The sequence below is a fragment of the Lithobates pipiens genome, unplaced genomic scaffold (genome assembly GCF_037356315.1).
Source record: "Lithobates pipiens isolate NorthernLeopardFrog02 unplaced genomic scaffold, aLitPip1_a1.2 Scaffold_8, whole genome shotgun sequence".
Taxonomy (NCBI): domain Eukaryota; kingdom Metazoa; phylum Chordata; class Amphibia; order Anura; family Ranidae; genus Lithobates; species Lithobates pipiens.
In genome coordinates this window covers 556167118-556186068 of record NW_027507903.1, presented here as the reverse complement: position 1 = coordinate 556186068, position 18951 = coordinate 556167118, and the positions used below count along the sequence as shown (strand labels likewise).

At 45.8% G+C, this 18951-nt stretch overlaps 1 protein-coding gene across 1 annotated transcript in view; it reads left to right on the top strand.

Moving 5' to 3' along the window:
- PLEKHA2 (pleckstrin homology domain containing A2) overlaps nucleotides 1-18951 on the top strand; it is a 155725-nt gene that overhangs the window by 52159 nt on the left and 84615 nt on the right. The window contains exon 5 of the mRNA XM_077469962.1: nucleotides 5907-6004. Coding sequence (XP_077326088.1) covers nucleotides 5907-6004 — 98 coding nt within the window. The remainder of the gene's footprint in view (nucleotides 1-5906; nucleotides 6005-18951) is intronic.

Here is an 18951-nt window from a genome sequence, read left to right as displayed (position 1 = left end):
CCATGCTAGGGCAGCTCTTAGGGTTGTTGGAAGAGGAGATCTGAGAGGTACATGTTTAAAACATGCTGTACCCATCCATGTGATGGGAGTGGTTTATGTTACTTCCAGGTTACAGGGGGTACCTGGAAGGGTTAAAAAGGGGTAGGTCACTGCTAAGGTTAGGTAACGCCTCTGAGTCAGGGGTTTCCAACTGGAGGCATAAGGTTTGAAGTTAAAACATGTGTTAGAAGTGACCAGTGGTTTGTTGTTTCCCCCATCCATGACCCATTTTAAATAAGTTGGAAGTTGATGGTTAATGTTAAATATGTTATTTATTAAATTTTATATTTGTTAATAAAATAAGGCCGGCTGGTCATTTACTCCAAAAACCTAGTCTGGTCTTTTGTGAGGGGGGTTTTTGGAGGGTGGTGTGAGGTCGAGGGTAAAAAGGTATTAGGTCACTGGGCCTAAGTCCTACATAGGTCATGTACATGAGCAATGCATGCACAGTTCAGTGTACATCCTTGGCACGCCTCGGTGTTTGGATGAATGAAATGTCATGGGCATATGCAGGAGTTACGTCATCCTGCGCTGGTCACTCAAGCTAAGGTATGTTTGTATAGTAGTGTTGTCACTGCACTAGGCCAGTCATAAGCGGCCGAGGCATTCCTTGCTCCGCACGCACACATAGGGTTGCCACCTTTTGTTCAAGTCAAACCCGAACACTTTTGCAGCGCACAGCAATGTTTTTTATAGTATAAACTATACATCTATTTTGCTATTAAATAGCATTTCTAATCATCTGAAGTTAATAGCAAGAGTCCCCCTTTACATCAGAGTCCACAGAGTTCCCCTTTACATCAGAGTCCGCAGAGTTCCCCTTTACATCAGAGTCCGCAGAGTTCCCCTTTACATCAGAGTCCGCAGAGTTCCCCTTTACATCAGAGTCCGTAGAGTTCCCCTTTACATCAGAGTCCGCAGAGTTCCCTTTTACATCAGAGTCCGCAGATTCCCCCTTTAAACCAGAGTCCACAGAGTTCCCCTTTTACATCTGAACTTACAGAGTTCCCTTTCACTGTAAGGGGGAACTCTGGGGCCTCTAACATAAGGGATGATCTGGAAAACCTGATTTAAGGTTGGGGGGGGGGGACAATGAGAACACTGATGTAAAGGGAAACACTGTGGCCTCTGGTGTAAATGGGAACTCTGATGTAAGGGGTGCTCTGAGAACCCTGATTTACCTTTGTGTACTTTCTTAGAGGCAGGAGAGAGAAGGGGGTGAGACTTCAATCACAGACAGGGATGGATGGTGAGCTCACTCACCCTTTGGCAGCACCTCTCATCCAGATGTATCTGAGGCTGCTCAAATTCAAATTTCTGGCCCCAACTTTCCTTTTCTGAGGCACGGCACCAGGGTCTGGAGTGAGAGCAGACAAAGAGGGGTAGGGGGGGAGTAAGAGGTGCAGATCAAGCCCTCTCTCCTCTCCCATCTGTGTGTTTTGGGGGGGGGGGGGTGTTAGTGTTGGCTTTGGGCAGTGTGAAAGAGAGTGTAACAGACACTCTCAGCTGAGACAACTGCAGCCAGCAATCCTGCTGGGAAGCCATAGTCCAGTCTAAATAATGTGTCCGGGTCTCAGACAGTCTGAAACCCGGACACATGATTCCAAACGGGTGAATCCTGGACAGGTGGCAACCCTACGCACACATATACATGTCCCTTGTATAGGTGTGGCTTGTTGAGCAGGGAATGCCTTAGCTGCTTATGATTGGCTCTGTACACTGAAACCTTCCTGGTGGGAACAGAACACATCTCAGCTCATCCTTAATTAAGACAGATACAGACCCCATACCCAGAAGAAGCCGAGGAAATGTTGGCACCAGTGAGGGAACTCCCAAGCATTGCGTTCCTGGATATGAAATGAGTATTTGCAGACTTTGGCTCCGCTTATAAAGTTAGGTCCCAGTAACAAAGTGAAACTAAATCAGAGAGGGGCACAGAGGAGTCTTTTTAGTTTATTAAAGTAGTAGCAGGAATTCTGTAGTAAAAGTTATAATTGAGTACAGCTTCACTTCAGTCTTCTAATGCTTCCATGACAACAGGCAAATAACACAGAGGCACACAACCCTAGGGTGTCCTTCAAGGCTGTATGAAATGTTTGTCAAACAGTCCAACCTACAGTAAGTCATGAATGCCGTCCATACTCCCCCAGCTGGAGAAACAGAGGCTGAGTGTGTTGGATATTTTCTACAAATTTACATAGATATGCACTATCAGGTAATCTGAGCATGCGCGTTTATAGAAGAAAAACAAAGAATTGCCACGCTGTGTGAGTGAAATTGCAAGTATGAAGATAAATATATAACAGTGATCAGTCCACAAAAGTGTCCAAACAATTAATGTGAAGAAAACCGCCGGAAAGTCCGCCGGATAGTTTGATCGTGTGTACGCGGCATAACAGTTTTCCTGCTTTTTCCTTTCATCGCATTTATTTACTATTCAATTCAATTCTGTTTGATTTCTAAGGGTGCAGGTTACATTCACTACTGGAGCAATTTACTCTTCTGTTGTTCTGATACTTTTACCCTACCTCCTATTGTTACCAACCATATATCCCTGTAACCTGCCCCTGTATGTTGCCTAAACTTATTTATGAAAGAGTTCAGTGTCGTCTGTAGCAACCAGTCAGATTTCAGTATAGCAGTGAAAGCACCTCAGCTCATCCCTAATCAAGATGGATGAAGACCTCCAACCCAGAAGAATCTGAGGAAATGTCGGCACCAGTGAGGGAACTCCCAGGCATTGTGTTCCTGGATATGAAATTAGTATTTGCGGACTTTGACCCTGTCCCTGTATGTTGCCTAAACTTATTTATGAAAGAGTTTGGAAATATTAGGGTTGTCCATAGCAACCAGTCAGATTTCAGTCTAGCAGTGAAAGCACATGTAACTGCAACAGACAACACCTCATCATTTCAGTTTTTTTTTTTATACAATTACATCATGTGCATATGCAAGTGACAAAGCAGGCCTAAGTCAGAGACTGACCCCCACACTGCCTACATTTAGCTAAAGTGAAAACAGCACCCAAATACTTTCCTGTGACCTCAAGTGGTCCCACACCAGGTCTGGCATACCAGCATTTCCTTAATCTTTTCTGCATAAATGATACCAGATACATGGGTACTGTAGCGTTGTTTGGTTGGGGATCTGTGGCTCTGCTTCTCACGCTTCCAGTTCCTGGGTTGGGGTGTCCTGCTGAAAGGGATCACTGAAAAATCGGATCTGGAGGGAGGATCACTCTGGGTCATAGGTAAGCATTTGGGAATTGTTTTTCACTTTGAGTGAATGTAGACAATAATGGGGGCAGACTGACCTAAAGTCATTTTCCGAATCCTGGCAATTATTGTCCCGCCTAGAAATCGCACATGGTCACACGGTACACATGCGGCAATGTTTCTGAGCCACGCGGGGGCCCCTTCATCACTTGCCTGATGAAGGGGCCCTGCGTGGCTCTGAAATGTTGCCGTATGTGTAACGTGTGACCATGTGAATAAAGAATCCTTGGTGTGCTGGTGACATTTCTTCACCCTGATTGTCTACGGTTTCCAGCCGGTAGTCATTACAGGACCCAGCATTACTACAGCCATTCCCATGAATGTGTTCATGGGGAATATTGTGTTTGGACCAACTGAGAACAGGCACATGTGTCACAACAGCTTATATGCACATACTTTGTTCCAAGACAATGACTCACCTAGTAGTAATAGTCCAGAGTGGAGAGGTCCTACAATCATGGAAGTCTATTTGCTGTGTAACACTTAGCCCTTGTACACACGGTCAGAGATTCCGACGGAATGTGTCCTATCAGACCATTTTGTTGGATAATCCGACTGTGTGTGGTCTCCATCGGACTGTTTCCGTCGGAGTATCCGACTGTCCAAGTTTTCCAACTTGTCCGTAAAATGCTCCGTTTGGACATACTCCGATCATGTGTAGCCTACTCCGACGGACAAAGTGCCACGCATGCTCAGATCAAATTCCTAGACCAAAGCTATTGGCTACTAGCCTGAACGTAGTCCCGTCCTAATGAAATAACGTCATCACGTTATGTACAATCGGATTTTCCGACAACTTTGTCCGACCGTGTGTATGCAACAGTTTTGGACAAAATCCGTCGGACAAAATCCGACGGATTTGGTTGTCAGAATGTCCGATCGTGTGTACAAGGGCTTACATGTGACCTAACCGCATCCAGAAATAATAATAAATAATATATATATTTTTTCATTTGAATACCTGTTGTGGAATTAGGGTATACCAAGGATTTTCAATGCTCCCCCTTGTAGTATGTACTTTCAAAATCAGCAACAATAGTTCCTATAGTTCTGCCTTAAGATGTTCCTTTTATGGTGCCCAAAAAACTGAGAGAATTGTTGTCTATGCCTTCCATTTATGTTTGGGTCAGAAACTGATTTTATGACTTCTGCAAATGTCCCCTAGCCAAACTTTAATTGAAGGATAAACAGATTTTTCATCTGATTGCAATTTTTTCCCCCCTGAAATGAGCTTGCGTTGGGGATGTCCTCTTTCTCTCTTCCCTCCAGTCTAAACATGCAGAATAGGCAAGTTTGCAGGATTATTTATAGAATTCTTGTCTGTTCGATTGAACCTGCATATCCACTTGCCATCTAGTATTAACAATTTCTAGGTGAAGTCCTAAAAGACTAATTCGGTACCTTTTTATGCCAAGCCATGCTTTTCCATAAGACTGATAATGTATATGCAAAAGGAGCCCACCAAACCAATTCAGTTTACGGACTTGGCACTTACTTCATAATTCAAAATTGATCACCATATAATTGGTACAGCCTCATCATTTTTTATGGCATTTTTGTCACATGTCTAATTGTTCCCATTAGTGGCTAAAACCAGTAGAGTTTTCTATATGAAAGTGATCATAACTGTTTAAGTTAAAGTAGAACTATAGGAAAACTTTTTTTTTTTTTTCATTTTGGATAGAGCAAGGGAGGGTTGAATTTTTGTGAGTTTTTTTTTTCTATATGTGTTCCATTATGGAGATTTCCCTTCACTTCCTGCCCCATAGCCAAACAGGCAGTGAGAGGAAATCCCTACAAATTAAGTGAATTCATTGGGGGTCACCAGGTCACCAGAATGAGTGTCCCCATTGGAAGATTTCTCCTTTATTACTTTTCTGGGGACAACCCAAAATTTTGGATTTTCTTTTATTTTCACTTTCAATGATAATGGTAAACAGGACAAATAGAGAGGGTAAAGCTCCCTAATGGTGGGGCAGACAGCAATACAAACTGACAGGTGTTTTAATGCATCTCCACTGCTTTGCCTTGATGTTAAACTTTTAATATTCTTTAAAATATCCAAATATGAAGAAGATTTTTTTTTCTGCTAAAAGATTTGTAAGTATTGCTTATACACTTGTGAACCGCCCAGTCCTCCTGGGTTATGTGCACACAGCCTAACGAACCTACGCCATCACTCCCATTTAACTGCTCCACCTTCTGTCTGTAATCTATTGCTTTTACTCTTGGGACACACCCAGTCCCCCAGGGTTATGTGCCTAATGAAGGCTATGTGGAACCCTTAGACTTTTGGAACCTCCACCATTTACTGTGCCATTGTTCTACCTCCTGTCTGCCCGTTGTTAATATAGAGCAGGGGTCTCCAAACTGCTGCCCTTTGCTAGCCTTTATCCGGGCCTGGTTTGGTTTGAACTATGAACCCAAATTTTTCTAATTTATAAGGTGCCATTTTGCTCAAATTCTGCACTGCTGCACTCTATCACTTTTCTACACGTTCTTGATATTAAAAAGCCTTTCTGTAGCTGTATATGCCAAACTGACCTTGCTGAACGTGTATCACATTAAGTCCTTGCTTTTTATTTTCTCCAGTTATCAATGCCTTATCTCAGCGGTACATTCTTCAGGCCAGTGACCAGGAGGATCTGCAGGGATGGGTGGAGGCCCTAAATGCAGCATCTAAAATTACTGTAAGTATGTGCTGTGACCTCTTTTATATTTTTAGAACAGAGTTCTAATGTATAAATCCAAAAGATTATATTACTTTACCATGACACGTCAGGTTCCACCCCAACCTCTTCTAGTTGAACCAAACCTTAATCTATTAAGTAATTACTTTTTCTTACTGACTTCTAGGCAAAGTCCAGTCACTTAGAGACCCAGTCCATGACTAGCCCAAGAATTCTTAATAAAAATATATACTACTTTTATGTGAGTTAAGGGCTTATGTTCTTGTTATTAGTGTACATACTATGTTTTATACACAGTTAATATAATTCCCCACAAGCAGTATGGCGTATTATGCCATATAAAACACCAGTTCATTGTTCTATCATGAAAAGACTTATGTGATGCTAGATCCACATTGCACTCACTTAATAACTAGAGTGCTATCTTGTAAGGGTCTAGGCACCACTTATTGAGGGAGTACTGGAAATTACTGTGCCCTGGAGAAATAGGAACTTGGGGGCTGCCAATTGGTACAGTGATGAAATGTGGATAACACCATTAGTGTCAGTGAATGCACAAATGGCATAAATAAGGTAATACTCAGATAATGAAGCAGGGGATAGGTGCACCTATGAGAATCATGCATGCAGAGGCATAGCTTGAAGCTTGCGGGCCCCGATGCAAAAGTTGACCTGGGCCCCCCCTACTACCACCCACCACTTCCACCATGTGTGCAGATACACCCACCACACGCCAAGGTACTCAAAGTGGCTTAAGAGTTTAGAGTTCCCAGAGTTCGTCCTTACATTAGAGGACAGGGATCACCCCTGGAGAATCAGAGGACAGGGATCACTGCTGGAGAATCAGAGGACAGGGACCCCTGGCAGGTCACTTGGCAGAGCTCCTTTCCCATTCCTGCACTGTAAACAGCTCTCCCCACAATACACAGGGCTGAAATCACATTCCTTTACACACAGTCTTTCAGCCCTCACAGGATGCATCTGGCTTTTATGTTGCCGTTCTGACCTGTGAAATCCCCTGGTCGGAACGGCAGTGTAGTTTCAGGCAAATACACCCTGTGCAGATCATGGCTGACTGGCTGTGTTGTAAAGGAATGTGGTTTTCGCCCAATGGTGGAGGAACAGTTTAGAGTGCTGTACTGGGAAAGAAGCTCAGCAGCGGGCATAGCATCTGGGGTGGAGGGGGTGGTCAGGGAGCTTTGGGGGGGGCGATACTTAGATCTGGGGGGAAAAGCCATGTGACACAAAATCTGGAGCCTGCAGTCCCTCAGGGGCCCCTCAGGAGGTGTTAATGGATTTGTTTTAGCAATTTCTGAAGGTTTCTCTGTCATGTTGGCAGGTGTTGGGGCAAGGTCACCTCCCGGAGGTGCGTGTCTTTTCCCCAGTTTTCAGGGAAGTGGGGTAAGCAGACATCCCCGAGTGTGTGTGTGTATGTGTGTGGGGGGGGGGGGGTACAGAGAATGCCAGCCAGTGACTAGAAGACACTGGGCGGTGTCTTACTTCACCAGAGACATTGGTCGTATTGTGGCTACAGGATGGCACTCTCCTCCTTTTAACTCGCTTAACTCGGTTACCATTCTATGTTGCTAGTACACAGCACAGACACTTCCCCAACCTGGACTGTTCTCACCCCATGCTCCTCTCAATTCAAGAAATGGCTCACAGCTTCTCCCCAGCCAATGAGAACAGAGGGGTGTGGACTGTAGAAGGCAAAGTGGAAGCCCAGTACTGGAGCGTGGCTGTGGGGCCCTAAGGTCAGATCGGAGCTGGACTTTGTGGAGGATATGATAATATGACAGGGAGGCTGCAGGGGTCCCCTGGAGCTAGGGGCGGGGTTGCGATTGTGACCCCTGCAACCCCTTATGCTACGCCCATGCATGCATGTATAGTATATATGTTATATAGTATGAATTAACACTAGAATTATACAAGATGTATCGAATATGTGGAATTTGGTCAAAAGGGCAAGCATCGGAAATTGGCAAACAAGGGAGCTTAAACTATAGTCCGTGGCCCCGCAATGCTGATCAGAAAAGTGCATACAGACACGATCACACAGCGTGAAAGCAGACTTTTCCTTTTTTATCATCGAATACTTGTGGTTAAGCTTTATGCCTTGCCTGTAGAAGAACAGCTGCATAGATGATGAGCTCGCATCAGATAAAATTGTGTTGCAGTAATTCATGTGTAATCATGATACACAGACGGCGGCTATGTCTTTCTGTCCAATAGCATCAGCTATAAAATGTGCTGAGCTAGCACTTTATACACACAATTACTTTGTTTCTCTTCATTCTTTTTTTTTTTTTGTAATGTAATACTCTTTTAAATGTTGCTTATCCATCAATATAGAGCCTTTGCTCTCCCACCCTCTATCCCAGTGGCCCCCAAACTTTCTAAACAAAGGCCCAGTTTACTGCCCTCCAGACTATGGGGTGGTTGAACTGTTGCCAGTGGAAAAGAAAATGCCCTGGTGTCACTGGTCAGTAGGAGTAAACAAAGACTTGATCCAGTGGGAGTAAAATTGACAAAGTGCCTGTGGGGATCGGTAGGCGGAGAAATTGTGCTTCATTGTTGGTATCAGCAGAAGGCAGTGTGCCTCATAATTTGTGTTGATGGGAGGAAGAGTGCCCCATCATTGGTGTCAATGGCAGCAATAGTGCCCCATTGTTGGTGTGGATGGGAAGAATAATGCCCCATTGTTGGTGTGAGTGGAAGGAATAATGCCCCAGTGTTGGCGTCAGTGGGGAAATAATTATCAAAAAAGAGCTTCCCCCTAAATGGGTGGGATTTTAAATGACCATCGACTCCGGACACAAATAGACAAAGTAATATACAATTTTTATTTATAAATTACACAATGTACATAACATCACCAGGAAGGGCATGTGGGCTAAACAATGTCCCCCTGGTGTATCGACAAATAAGCAAACACATATACAAAACAAAATATGGTTGGTAAAAATGCTTGTCCTATATCACCCACACCCTAAATAATGCCCCAGTGTTGGTGTGAGTGGGAGGAATAATGCCTCAGTGTTGGTGTCAGTGGGGAAATAATGCCCCAGTGTTGGTGTGAGTGGGAGGAATAATGCCCCAGTGTTGGTGTGAGCGGGAGGAATAATACCCCAGTGTTGATGTCAGTGTGAAAATAATGCCCCAGTGTTGGTGTGAGTGGGAGGAATAATGCCCCAGTGTTGGTGTGAGTGGGAGGAATAATGCCCCAGTGTTGGTGTGAGTGGGAGGAATAATGCCCCAGTGTTGGTGTGAGTGGGAGGAATAATGTCCCAGTGTTGGTGTGAGTGGGAGGAATAATGCCCCAGTGTTGGTGTGAGTGGGAGGAATAATGCCCCAGTGTTGGTGTGAGTGGGAGGAATAATGCCCCAGTGTTGGTGTGAGTGGGAGGAATAATGCCCCAGTGTTGGTGTGAGTGGGAGGAATAATGTCCCAGTGTTGGTGTCAGTGGGAGGATAGTGCTTCATTAATTCCGTCAGTGAGAGCAATAATGATTCTTTTTGTGCCCATTGGGGGGAGGGGAGGGGGGGGATAGTGCTCCATCATTGGTGTCAGTGGGAGCAATAGTACCCCAAGGTCCGGTTAAAGATAAGTAGAGCTGCATCCGGCCCATGGGCCGCCCTTTGGGGACCTCTGTTTTTTTTTTCTTCTTAAAAACACTTATTCTATTGTATGTGTTTCTTTGTTTGTTTGTACCTGTCAAAAGAATGGATGGGGTAAGCTCCTATAATCTTTAACATGTCACATCAAGGTGCCATAAAGGTGCTTCCCCAGACACTTGCTGGTATAGGGTGACAACATGCTGTCCCTGTCTCCCAAATGCTCTTGAATTGGCACTGTCTTTGCTACCAGTGGCACTAATTATTATGCTTCCTCTATATTTGATATATTTCATGCAGCGATTTGTGAGCTTCTGCTACTGTTGCTATCTTTAGGACAGGCAACGTAGTCAGCAGACCCCCTAATAACTGCTAGAGAGCTTGTGGTTTCCAGTTTAAAGCTGTATTAAACCCAAAAACAAAATATAATATATTGCCGCTTACTAATTCTTAGATGTGATAGCTGCATTTGTTTTCTTTTTCTAGGCTTTCTTTCCTTTATTTTCACCTGGTGATTTGGCCAGTAAGTTTTTCAACAGAACAAGCTGTTCTGCAGACATAGCAGGTACATGGTTGAGACAAACCATTTACAACTGACAGAGGTGCTTACAATGGGCAGCTTTTATTTACTTATGTATAAGCTTTTTCCACAAGTGAAAATTTTTTTTTTGCTGTAACTGCTGTATTAGCTGAAGTTTGGCTTTGATGTATTGGTCAAGTACATCTAAATCTGCTAGTCTAAGGCCTGGTTCACACCTACAGTGCCTTCAAAAAGTATTCATACCCCTTGACATTTTCCACATTTTGTCATGTTACAACCAAAAACGTAAATGTATTGGGATTTTATGTGATAGACCAAAACAAATATTGCTGTTCACAGACGCTCTCTATCCAATCTGGCAGAGCTTGAGCTATTTTGCAAAGAAGAACGGGCAAAAATGTCAGGCCGCGTACACACGCGCGGACTGTTTGCCCAACCTTGTTCGTCAAACAGTTTCGGCAAACAGTCCGCTCAAAATTTGCATGAGCGGACTTGCCCACACACGAGCGGACTGTTTGAGCGAACTGTTTGCCAAACAGTTCGCTCAACTTTTGAAATGAACGGACTCGCCCACGTAAGGAGGCAAATCCGCCCATTTCGAGCGCGTGTACAGGTAGGCGGGGCCCGCGAAGGAGACGTCGCGGGCTCCGCCGCCTGGAATGGGCTTAAAGGGGAACCCCAACGCCGAAAAAAATCGGCGTGGGGGTTCCCCCAAAGTCCACACCAGACCCTTGTCCGAGCACGCTACCCGGCCGGCCAGGAAAGGGGGGGGCGCTCCTGAGCCGTACCAGGCCGCGTGCCCTCAACATGGGGGGGTGCCTTGGGGAAGGGGGGGCCACGCGGCCCCCCCACCCCAAAGCACCTTGTCCCCATGTTGATGAGGACAAGGGCCTCTTCCCGACAACCCTGGCCGTTGGTTGTCGGGGTCTGCGGGCGGGGGGCTTATCGGAATCCGGGAGCCCCCTTTAAGAAGGGGGCCCCCGGATATCGGCCCCCCACCCTATGTGAATGAGTATGGGGTACAATGTACCCCTACCCATTCACCTGTGAAATAAAGTACAAAAAAAAACACAACACAGGGGAAAAAATATTTTATTGCACAGCTCCGGGGGTCTTCCGTCTTCGGGGGTCTTCTCGCCGGACTCCTCCGCTATCTGTGTGTAGCTCTTTTACTAGCGGAGGAGTCCGGCTTTCTTCCTCCCCGCCGCCGGCCTCTTCTCCCGACTTCGGGGGTCTTGTCCCCCTCTTCGGTTCTTCTGCCGGGCCACCGCGCCTTCTTGTAGCTCTTTTACAGGCGGTGGCCCGGTCTTCTGTCGCCGCTGCCTTCCGTTCTTCTGTCGCCGCCTTCGGTTCTTCTGCCGGGCCACCGCGCCTTCTTGTAGCTCTTTTACAGGCGGTGGCCCGGTCTTCTGTCGCCGCTGTCGTCGTCGCCGCCGCCGCCGCCTTCCGTTCTTGTTCTTCTTGTTCTTCTTCTTCTTCTCCTGGAGATGTTGACTCGACGAGCTCTCCGGCCGGAATGCCAGAGCCGCTCTGTGCGGTCACTTATATAGTGACAATGGGGCGGTGTCACATGGTATATGTCACATGGGTTGGTCACATGGTGACCCCGCCCCCTTACGATGTCATAGTCCCCATGTGACATCAACCCATGTGACCAACCCATGTGACATATACCATGTGACACCGCCCCATTGTCACTATATAAGTGACCGCACAGAGCGGCTCTGGCATTCCGGCCGGAGAGCTCGTCGAGTCAACATCTCCAGGAGAAGAAGAAGAACAACAAGAACGGAAGGCGGCGGCGGCGGCGACGACGACGACGACAGCGGCGACAGAAGACCGGGCCACCGCCTGTAAAAGAGCTACAAGAAGGCGCGGTGGCCCGGCAGAAGAACCGAAGGCGGCGACAGAAGAACGGAAGGCAGCGGCGACAGAAGACTGGGCCACCGCCTGTAAAAGAGCTACAAGAAGGCGCGGTGGCCCGGCAGAAGAACCGAAGAGGGGGACAAGACCCCCGAAGTCGGGAGAAGAGGCCGGCGGCGGGGAGGAAGAAAGCCGGACTCCTCCGCTAGTAAAAGAGCTACACACAGATAGCGGAGGAGTCCGGCGAGAAGACCCCCGAAGACGGAAGACCCCCGGAGCTGTGCAATAAAATATTTTTTCCCCTGTGTTGTGTTTTTTTTTGTACTTTATTTCACAGGTGAATGGGTAGGGGTACATTGTACCCCATACTCATTCACATAGGGTGGGGGGCCGATATCCGGGGGCCCCCTTCTTAAAGGGGGCTCCCGGATTCCGATAAGCCCCCCGCCCGCAGACCCCGACAACCAACGGCCAGGGTTGTCGGGAAGAGGCCCTTGTCCTCATCAACATGGGGACAAGGTGCTTTGGGGTGGGGGGGCCGCGTGGCCCCCCCTTCCCCAAGGCACCCCCCATGTTGAGGGCACGCGGCCTGGTACGGCTCAGGAGGGGGGGCGCGCTCGCCCCCCTTTCCTGGCCGGCCGGGTAGCGTGCTCGGACAAGGGTCTGGTGTGGACTTTGGGGGAACCCCCACGCCGATTTTTTTCGGCGTTGGGGTTCCCCTTTAAGCCCATTCCAGGCGGCGAAGCCCGCGACGTCTCCTTCGCGGGCCCCGCCTACCTGTACACGCGCTCGAAATGGGCGGACTTTCCGAGCGGGAACAGTCCGCTCATTTCGAAAGTACAGCGGACAGGCCCACACACGGGCGGACTGTTCGCTCAAACACAGTTTCAGCGGACAGTTTTTCGGAATTTCCGAAAGACTTTGTCCGTCCAACTGTCCGCTGAAACTGTCCGCTGAAAGCCCACACACGAGCGGACTGTCCGCCCAAACACTGTTCAGCGGACAAGGTTGGGCGAACAGTCCGCCCGTGTGTACGCGGCCTCACTCTCTAGTCATGCAAAGCTGGTAGAGACATCCCCAAAAAGACTTGCAATTGCAGCGAAAGGTGGTTCTACAAAGTATTGACTCAGGGGGGCTGAATACAAATTCACACCACACTTTTCACATATTTATTTGTAAAAAAAAAACTTGAAAACCATTTATCATTTTCCTTCCACTTCACAATTATGTGCCACTTTTGTGTTGGTCTATCACATAAAATACCAATAAAATACATTTACGTTTTTTTGGTTGTAGCATGACAAAATGTGGAAAATTTCAAGGGGTATGAATACTTTTTCAAGGCACCATATGCATTTTTTGGTGCTGAAAAAACTACAGTCCATTTAACATTTTTTCCTATGCACAGGATACATCTATGCTTTTTTCAGCCAAAAGGATCAGGGACTTTTTTAAAGCAAAACAATGCATCTTTGGTTAAATAGACTTCAATGGAGATGCTGCAGAAAAGCACGTAGTGCATTTTTTGTGTTTTGCAATTTTTAATCTGCCAAACAACAAATTGGCCAAAAAAAGTATAAAAAAAGAAAGAAAAATGCATCAAAAACACATGTGCAAGAACACAAAACGCACAGCGAAAAGCACTGCAGAAACGTATCAAAGGCAAATTGCATAGGTGTGCACCATAATGCTGACACTATAAGACAGGAACAGTGTTACTTATTGCACCGGGTGAAATAAGGGGGAAAAAAAGCCTAAAAATTAAAACTAAGGAAGTCACCACATCTAGGGATTGATAAACTGCAATATATTTTTGGAGCAGTTGCATCTGAGCTACTACCTCCTGTGTAATGCCTGGTGAGCCTCGAGAACACAGCACTCCGCCTGGGAAGTCTCTGCAAACCTCCATGTAATCTGTGCAAAAAAGAGAGAAAGGCTGGTGCCATGAAAGTCGGCTAAAACATCATCTTATTACTGCATGTGAACAACAGTCAAAAAAGCCAACGTGGTTCAGCCATCAGACCTTAAAGTGTTACTAAACCTAGAAAAATGAAAATAGTTCATCCGCCCCACCACAGTGCCCACAGCTTATACATTTTCTTTTTACATTAAAATATAGCCACTATATACCTTTTTGGCTGTGTATACCACAGTCAGTGATAAACTGCACAGTTTCTCCAGTGCTGAGAGTTCAGGTAGAAGGAAATTTCCACTTAAGCTTGTATACACGCCCACACGTGTGATGTCAATATCATGTGACCTGGCTATCTCTGAGAACAAGTAAATGTTCTCTCCAGCATAAAAGACACAACTGAGCATGTGCAGGTCAGCTACTCTGCCTGTGTTAGCTGGCTTTCCCCAGATAGACAGTGCAGCAGGTGGAGGATCAGTGCATACAGGATAAAACAGGACTCGAGAGCACGCCCGTAAGGTAACCCCCCGGGACAGCGATTCTCCTAGGGTGTTATCTGATGTGGAGAGGAGCCGCGAGCGCCACCGGGGGACCCCAGAAGATGAGCATCGGGATACTGTTCAAAACGAGCTGCACAGTGGAGGTAAGTATGATATGTTTTTTATTTTAAAAAAAACAAAAAAAACAAACCCTATTAATTACTTTAAGTTTCACAGCGGGTATAACAAGGATGCTATGCTGCATATACAGACAATTTTTACTGTTGTCGGTTTAGTAACACTTTAATCTTTATGATTAAGGCCTGATGGTCGAAACACGTGGGAATTTTTGATTGTTGTTCACTTGCAGTAATAAAACAATGTTTTAGCCGACTTTCAGGGCACCAGCCTTTCTCCCTTTTTTGCACAAATATATTTTTGGGTTTCATACAATTTTAAGTCATATGAAAGTACTTTGATTAGTTGCACTTGAAATAATAAATGTAATGATGTGTTCATAAATAAAGAGCTGCATTATTTTGTGTTGTTTTTATCTGCCTGGAGTTCAGCTCAGTTTTAGTTTAATAAAATATTTGGTATTTACTCCAGCACTCCCAGTTAAACCATCAATACTACTGGCTCCAGCGCTCTCAGTGCTGCTTACCTGAACTTCCAGTATTCACAGTATTCACAGGAATAAGATAACAGAGGTCAGTGCAGTCTTCAGTCAGTCTATTAGCTTGAAGAAGGGGGTGGGGGGGAAAGATGGAGGAGCAGGGGAGCGCCTTTCCATTCTGAGACATGGACTGTGTGTTTCTGTTTATGCACACAGTGTATGGACTAGGAGACACAACTCTAGTACCTGCATGCAAGGGTGGCTCCAGTGGCAGCGACGCCCCCCCCCCCCCCCAGCAGTCCCAAAAAAAATTTGTCTTTAAGTGCACTGTGTTCAGGCGCTGGACACAGTGTACTATGGGAAGCACCACATCAATGCAGTCACGAGATTGCAGACGAGGCGATTTTGACCTGCTTTGTGGCGCAATCCAAAGCGCTGAGCAGCTCCCGTGCGTATTACTACGGGCGGGCGCTTTGTTGTTCAAGTGAAGAGGTTACTTCCTTTTTCCCTGTTCCTGGGAAACCGGAAGTGACATTGGCAGCTCTGTGGAACACACGGCCCAAGCAGAGCTGCCTGTAAGGTAAGTGAGGCTCAGGGCTGCATTAGATGGGGCACAATGAGGCTGCATTTGATGGGGCACAGTGAGGCTGCATATGATGGGCTCAGTGGCTGCATTCAATGCTGCACAGTGGCTGCATTTGATGGGGCACAGTGGCTGCATAAGATGGGCACAGTGTCTGCGTCTGATGGCACAGTGGTGGCAATTGATGGGCACAGTGGCTGCGATTGATGGCGCAGTGGCTGCATTTGATGGGCACAGTGGCTGCGTTTGATGGCACAGTGGCTGCGTTTGATGGCGCAGTGGCTGCGTTTGATGGGCATAGTAGCTGCCTTTGATGGCACAGTGAGACTGCATAGCAGCGTAGTAAAGAAAGTCATATGCTTGGGCGGGTGTACATATATATATATATATATATATATATATATATATATATATATATATATACAGTAATATACATATGTGTTTGTGCGTATATCGCCAGAGAGCCCCCCACTTACATCAGGGTCCCCAGAGAGCCCCTCCTTACGTCAGGGTCCCCAGAGGGGCTCCCTTACATCAGGTTCCCCAGAGAGTCCCCCATCACACCAGGGTCCCCAGAGAGTCTCCTCCTTACATCAGAGTCCCCAGAGAGCCCCCCTTGCATCAGGGTCCCTAGAGAGACCACACTTCCATTAGGGTGCCCAGAGAGCCCCTCTTACTTTAGGGTCCCCAGAGAGCCTCTCCCTTAAATCAGGGTCCCCAGACAGCCTCCCCTTAAAATCAGGGTCCCCAGAGAGCCTCCCTCTTGTACCAGGGTCGCCAGAGAGCTTCCCACTTACATCAGGGTCCCCAGAGAGTCTCCCCTCCCCTTGGGATCCCCTGCAGAGACTCTGGGCTATGGGCCCCAGATTCTGGGCTATAGCCCCAAAAGCCACCCCCTAGCGACGCCACTGCCAGCCGCCACTGGGTGGCTCCATAGAATACTGCAACAAGAAAGGAAACAGCAAACAGCAAAACAGCAAACAGCAGGAAACAGCAAACCTGGGCAGTGATCATGGTGCCATCCTAAAGCAGAACATAAGTCAGGATTAAACGATAAAAAGCTGCATACTCAGTGAGAGAATAAATCAGCTGCTAAAAGTTTTTGAAACTGAGGGTTTAATATCATGAATAGATTGTATAGAGCACTGCAAAGTGTAGAAATCAAGGCTGATAGCAGCACATATGATTCTAGTGTCAGCAGTTTGCTCATATGATTCTGTCAGGGCAGGAAAAGTTCAGCTCTATCCTCTATGAGAAGATATCTAATAGACAGGAGGACTCCTATACAGGGATGGGAGGGCAGGATCCGAATGTCCTTAGCAGCATTTGTGACAGATGATCTTTCAGCGTAGCTAATCCCCATTTAGATTATGATTATTATATGTTCGTTTATAGGGATTAGCTAAATACTAATCTGCTTTCATTATCCTGTTATAAATACTTCATTATATGCATTGTTCTCTAGTGTCAGGGAGAGGCATCCATTTCCATATCTTCCCTGAGTGACAGGTTCACCTGCCTAGAACCTGTAGGTGCTTGTGTGCTGTTATTTACTTACGCAAAGTGCGTACTCTATAAAATCTATACGTCTTTTAAACACTTCAAATATAAGGTCTCATGCACACTAGATGTTTTTACAGCTGCTATTTTTGGCTTTAGGCATTTTTTTCTGCAGCCAGTAAACTCCCCAGCATATTATCCGATGTGTCCATGCACACATAGGCTGTTATCAGTGTTTTTTGGCAGGGGCGCTTTCTGGCTAGAAAAAAAACAAAACAGAACTAGTGGGTTTTAAGGGGAGTTTTTCAGCTATAAAAATGCTCTAACTCTGATAAAAGCTTAAAATCTCTGGAAAATGATGAAAAACCTAAGTCCATTCGTGAAATTTCCTTGCTACTAAATTTGCCACAGTCTCTGTCTGGCTATCCAATGGACGTGCTTGGGTTTGGTGGTTGCCAGGAGAATGGTACTTGACTGACTGTGCCAAGTGTAAAGTTTGGTGGAGGGAGGATTATGGTGTGGGGTTGTTTTTCAGGGGTTGGGCTAGGCCCCTTAGTTTCAGCGAACTAAGGGGCCAAGAGAATTCTTAAGTCGTTAGCATACCAAGACATTTTGGACAATTTCATGCTCCCAACTTTACCTTATATTTTATGGTTTTGGTAAATCTGAAGACAAAAATGTTCAGAAAATCGAATAGTGTGTATTGGGTGTAAAGCCTTGTATACCCGGTACAATTGTTGGCCAACCAAGTGTCTGATTTTTGTCAAAAGGGCGTGTGCCAGGATCTTGTCTTGCATACTAATGGTACACAATTTTCGTGCCATAAACACGAAGATAGTGACGTACTACGAGCAATTTCAGCTCTTGAGCGCCACCTTTTGGGCCCCTTCTGCTAATTTCGTGTTTGGTGAGCATTAATTCCGAGCGTGCGTGTTTGTACTTTCAACTTTTGTGTGACGGATTTGTGTACTGACCATATGAAATTCTGAGGTCAAACCGGTGTCAGCCAAAAACTTACTAGCTTATCATCCAACATTTGTTTGCCGAAAGTTGGACAACAGTTGTCAAAAGGTGCGTACTAACAGTAAGATTTTAGGACAATAGTCTGTCAACAGACAATCCCCTGCCAACAATCGTACCGTGTGTACGGGGCTTAAGACTGGGATGCCATTAAAGTTCATGTGCGTTTATAGGCAGGTGTCCCAATACTTTTGGCAATATAGTGTATATTGTACATTCACATCAGTTCCTGTCCTCAATGAGCTTCCAATCTAAGGTCCCTAATTCATATTCATATATACACATACTGGGGCCAAATTAGACAGGAGACAATTAACCTAGGAGCATGTCTTTGGAGTGTGGGAGGAAACCAGAGTACCCAAAGGAAACCCACACAGGCACAGTGAGAACATGCAAACTCCAGGCAGGTAGTGCCATGGTTGATATTCAAACTAACAACTATAGTGCTGCCAAGCACTTAAGACTTATACACACTATTAGATTTCCTGCAGATTTTTGTCTTCAGATTTACCAAAACCATATAATATGAGGTCAAACCATAAGAGTTTCAATGTGTATGCAATCAGGCAGGCCCTTGCACTACATGGTTTTGGTAAATCTGAAGACCAAAATCTGCAGAAAATCTTGTGTGTGTATGGGACCTTAGCCACTAATTTGCCAATTAGCCACTAATTAGCCAATAATGCTTATTAATTATATTATAAATATTTTATTGCACTCCAAAAAAAATTCATTTGGAGCTTTCAAAAGGCAACAGATCAGAAAAAGTTACCACTAAAACTTAAAACGCAGAAGAAAAGACATTTATGGCCTGGTTTT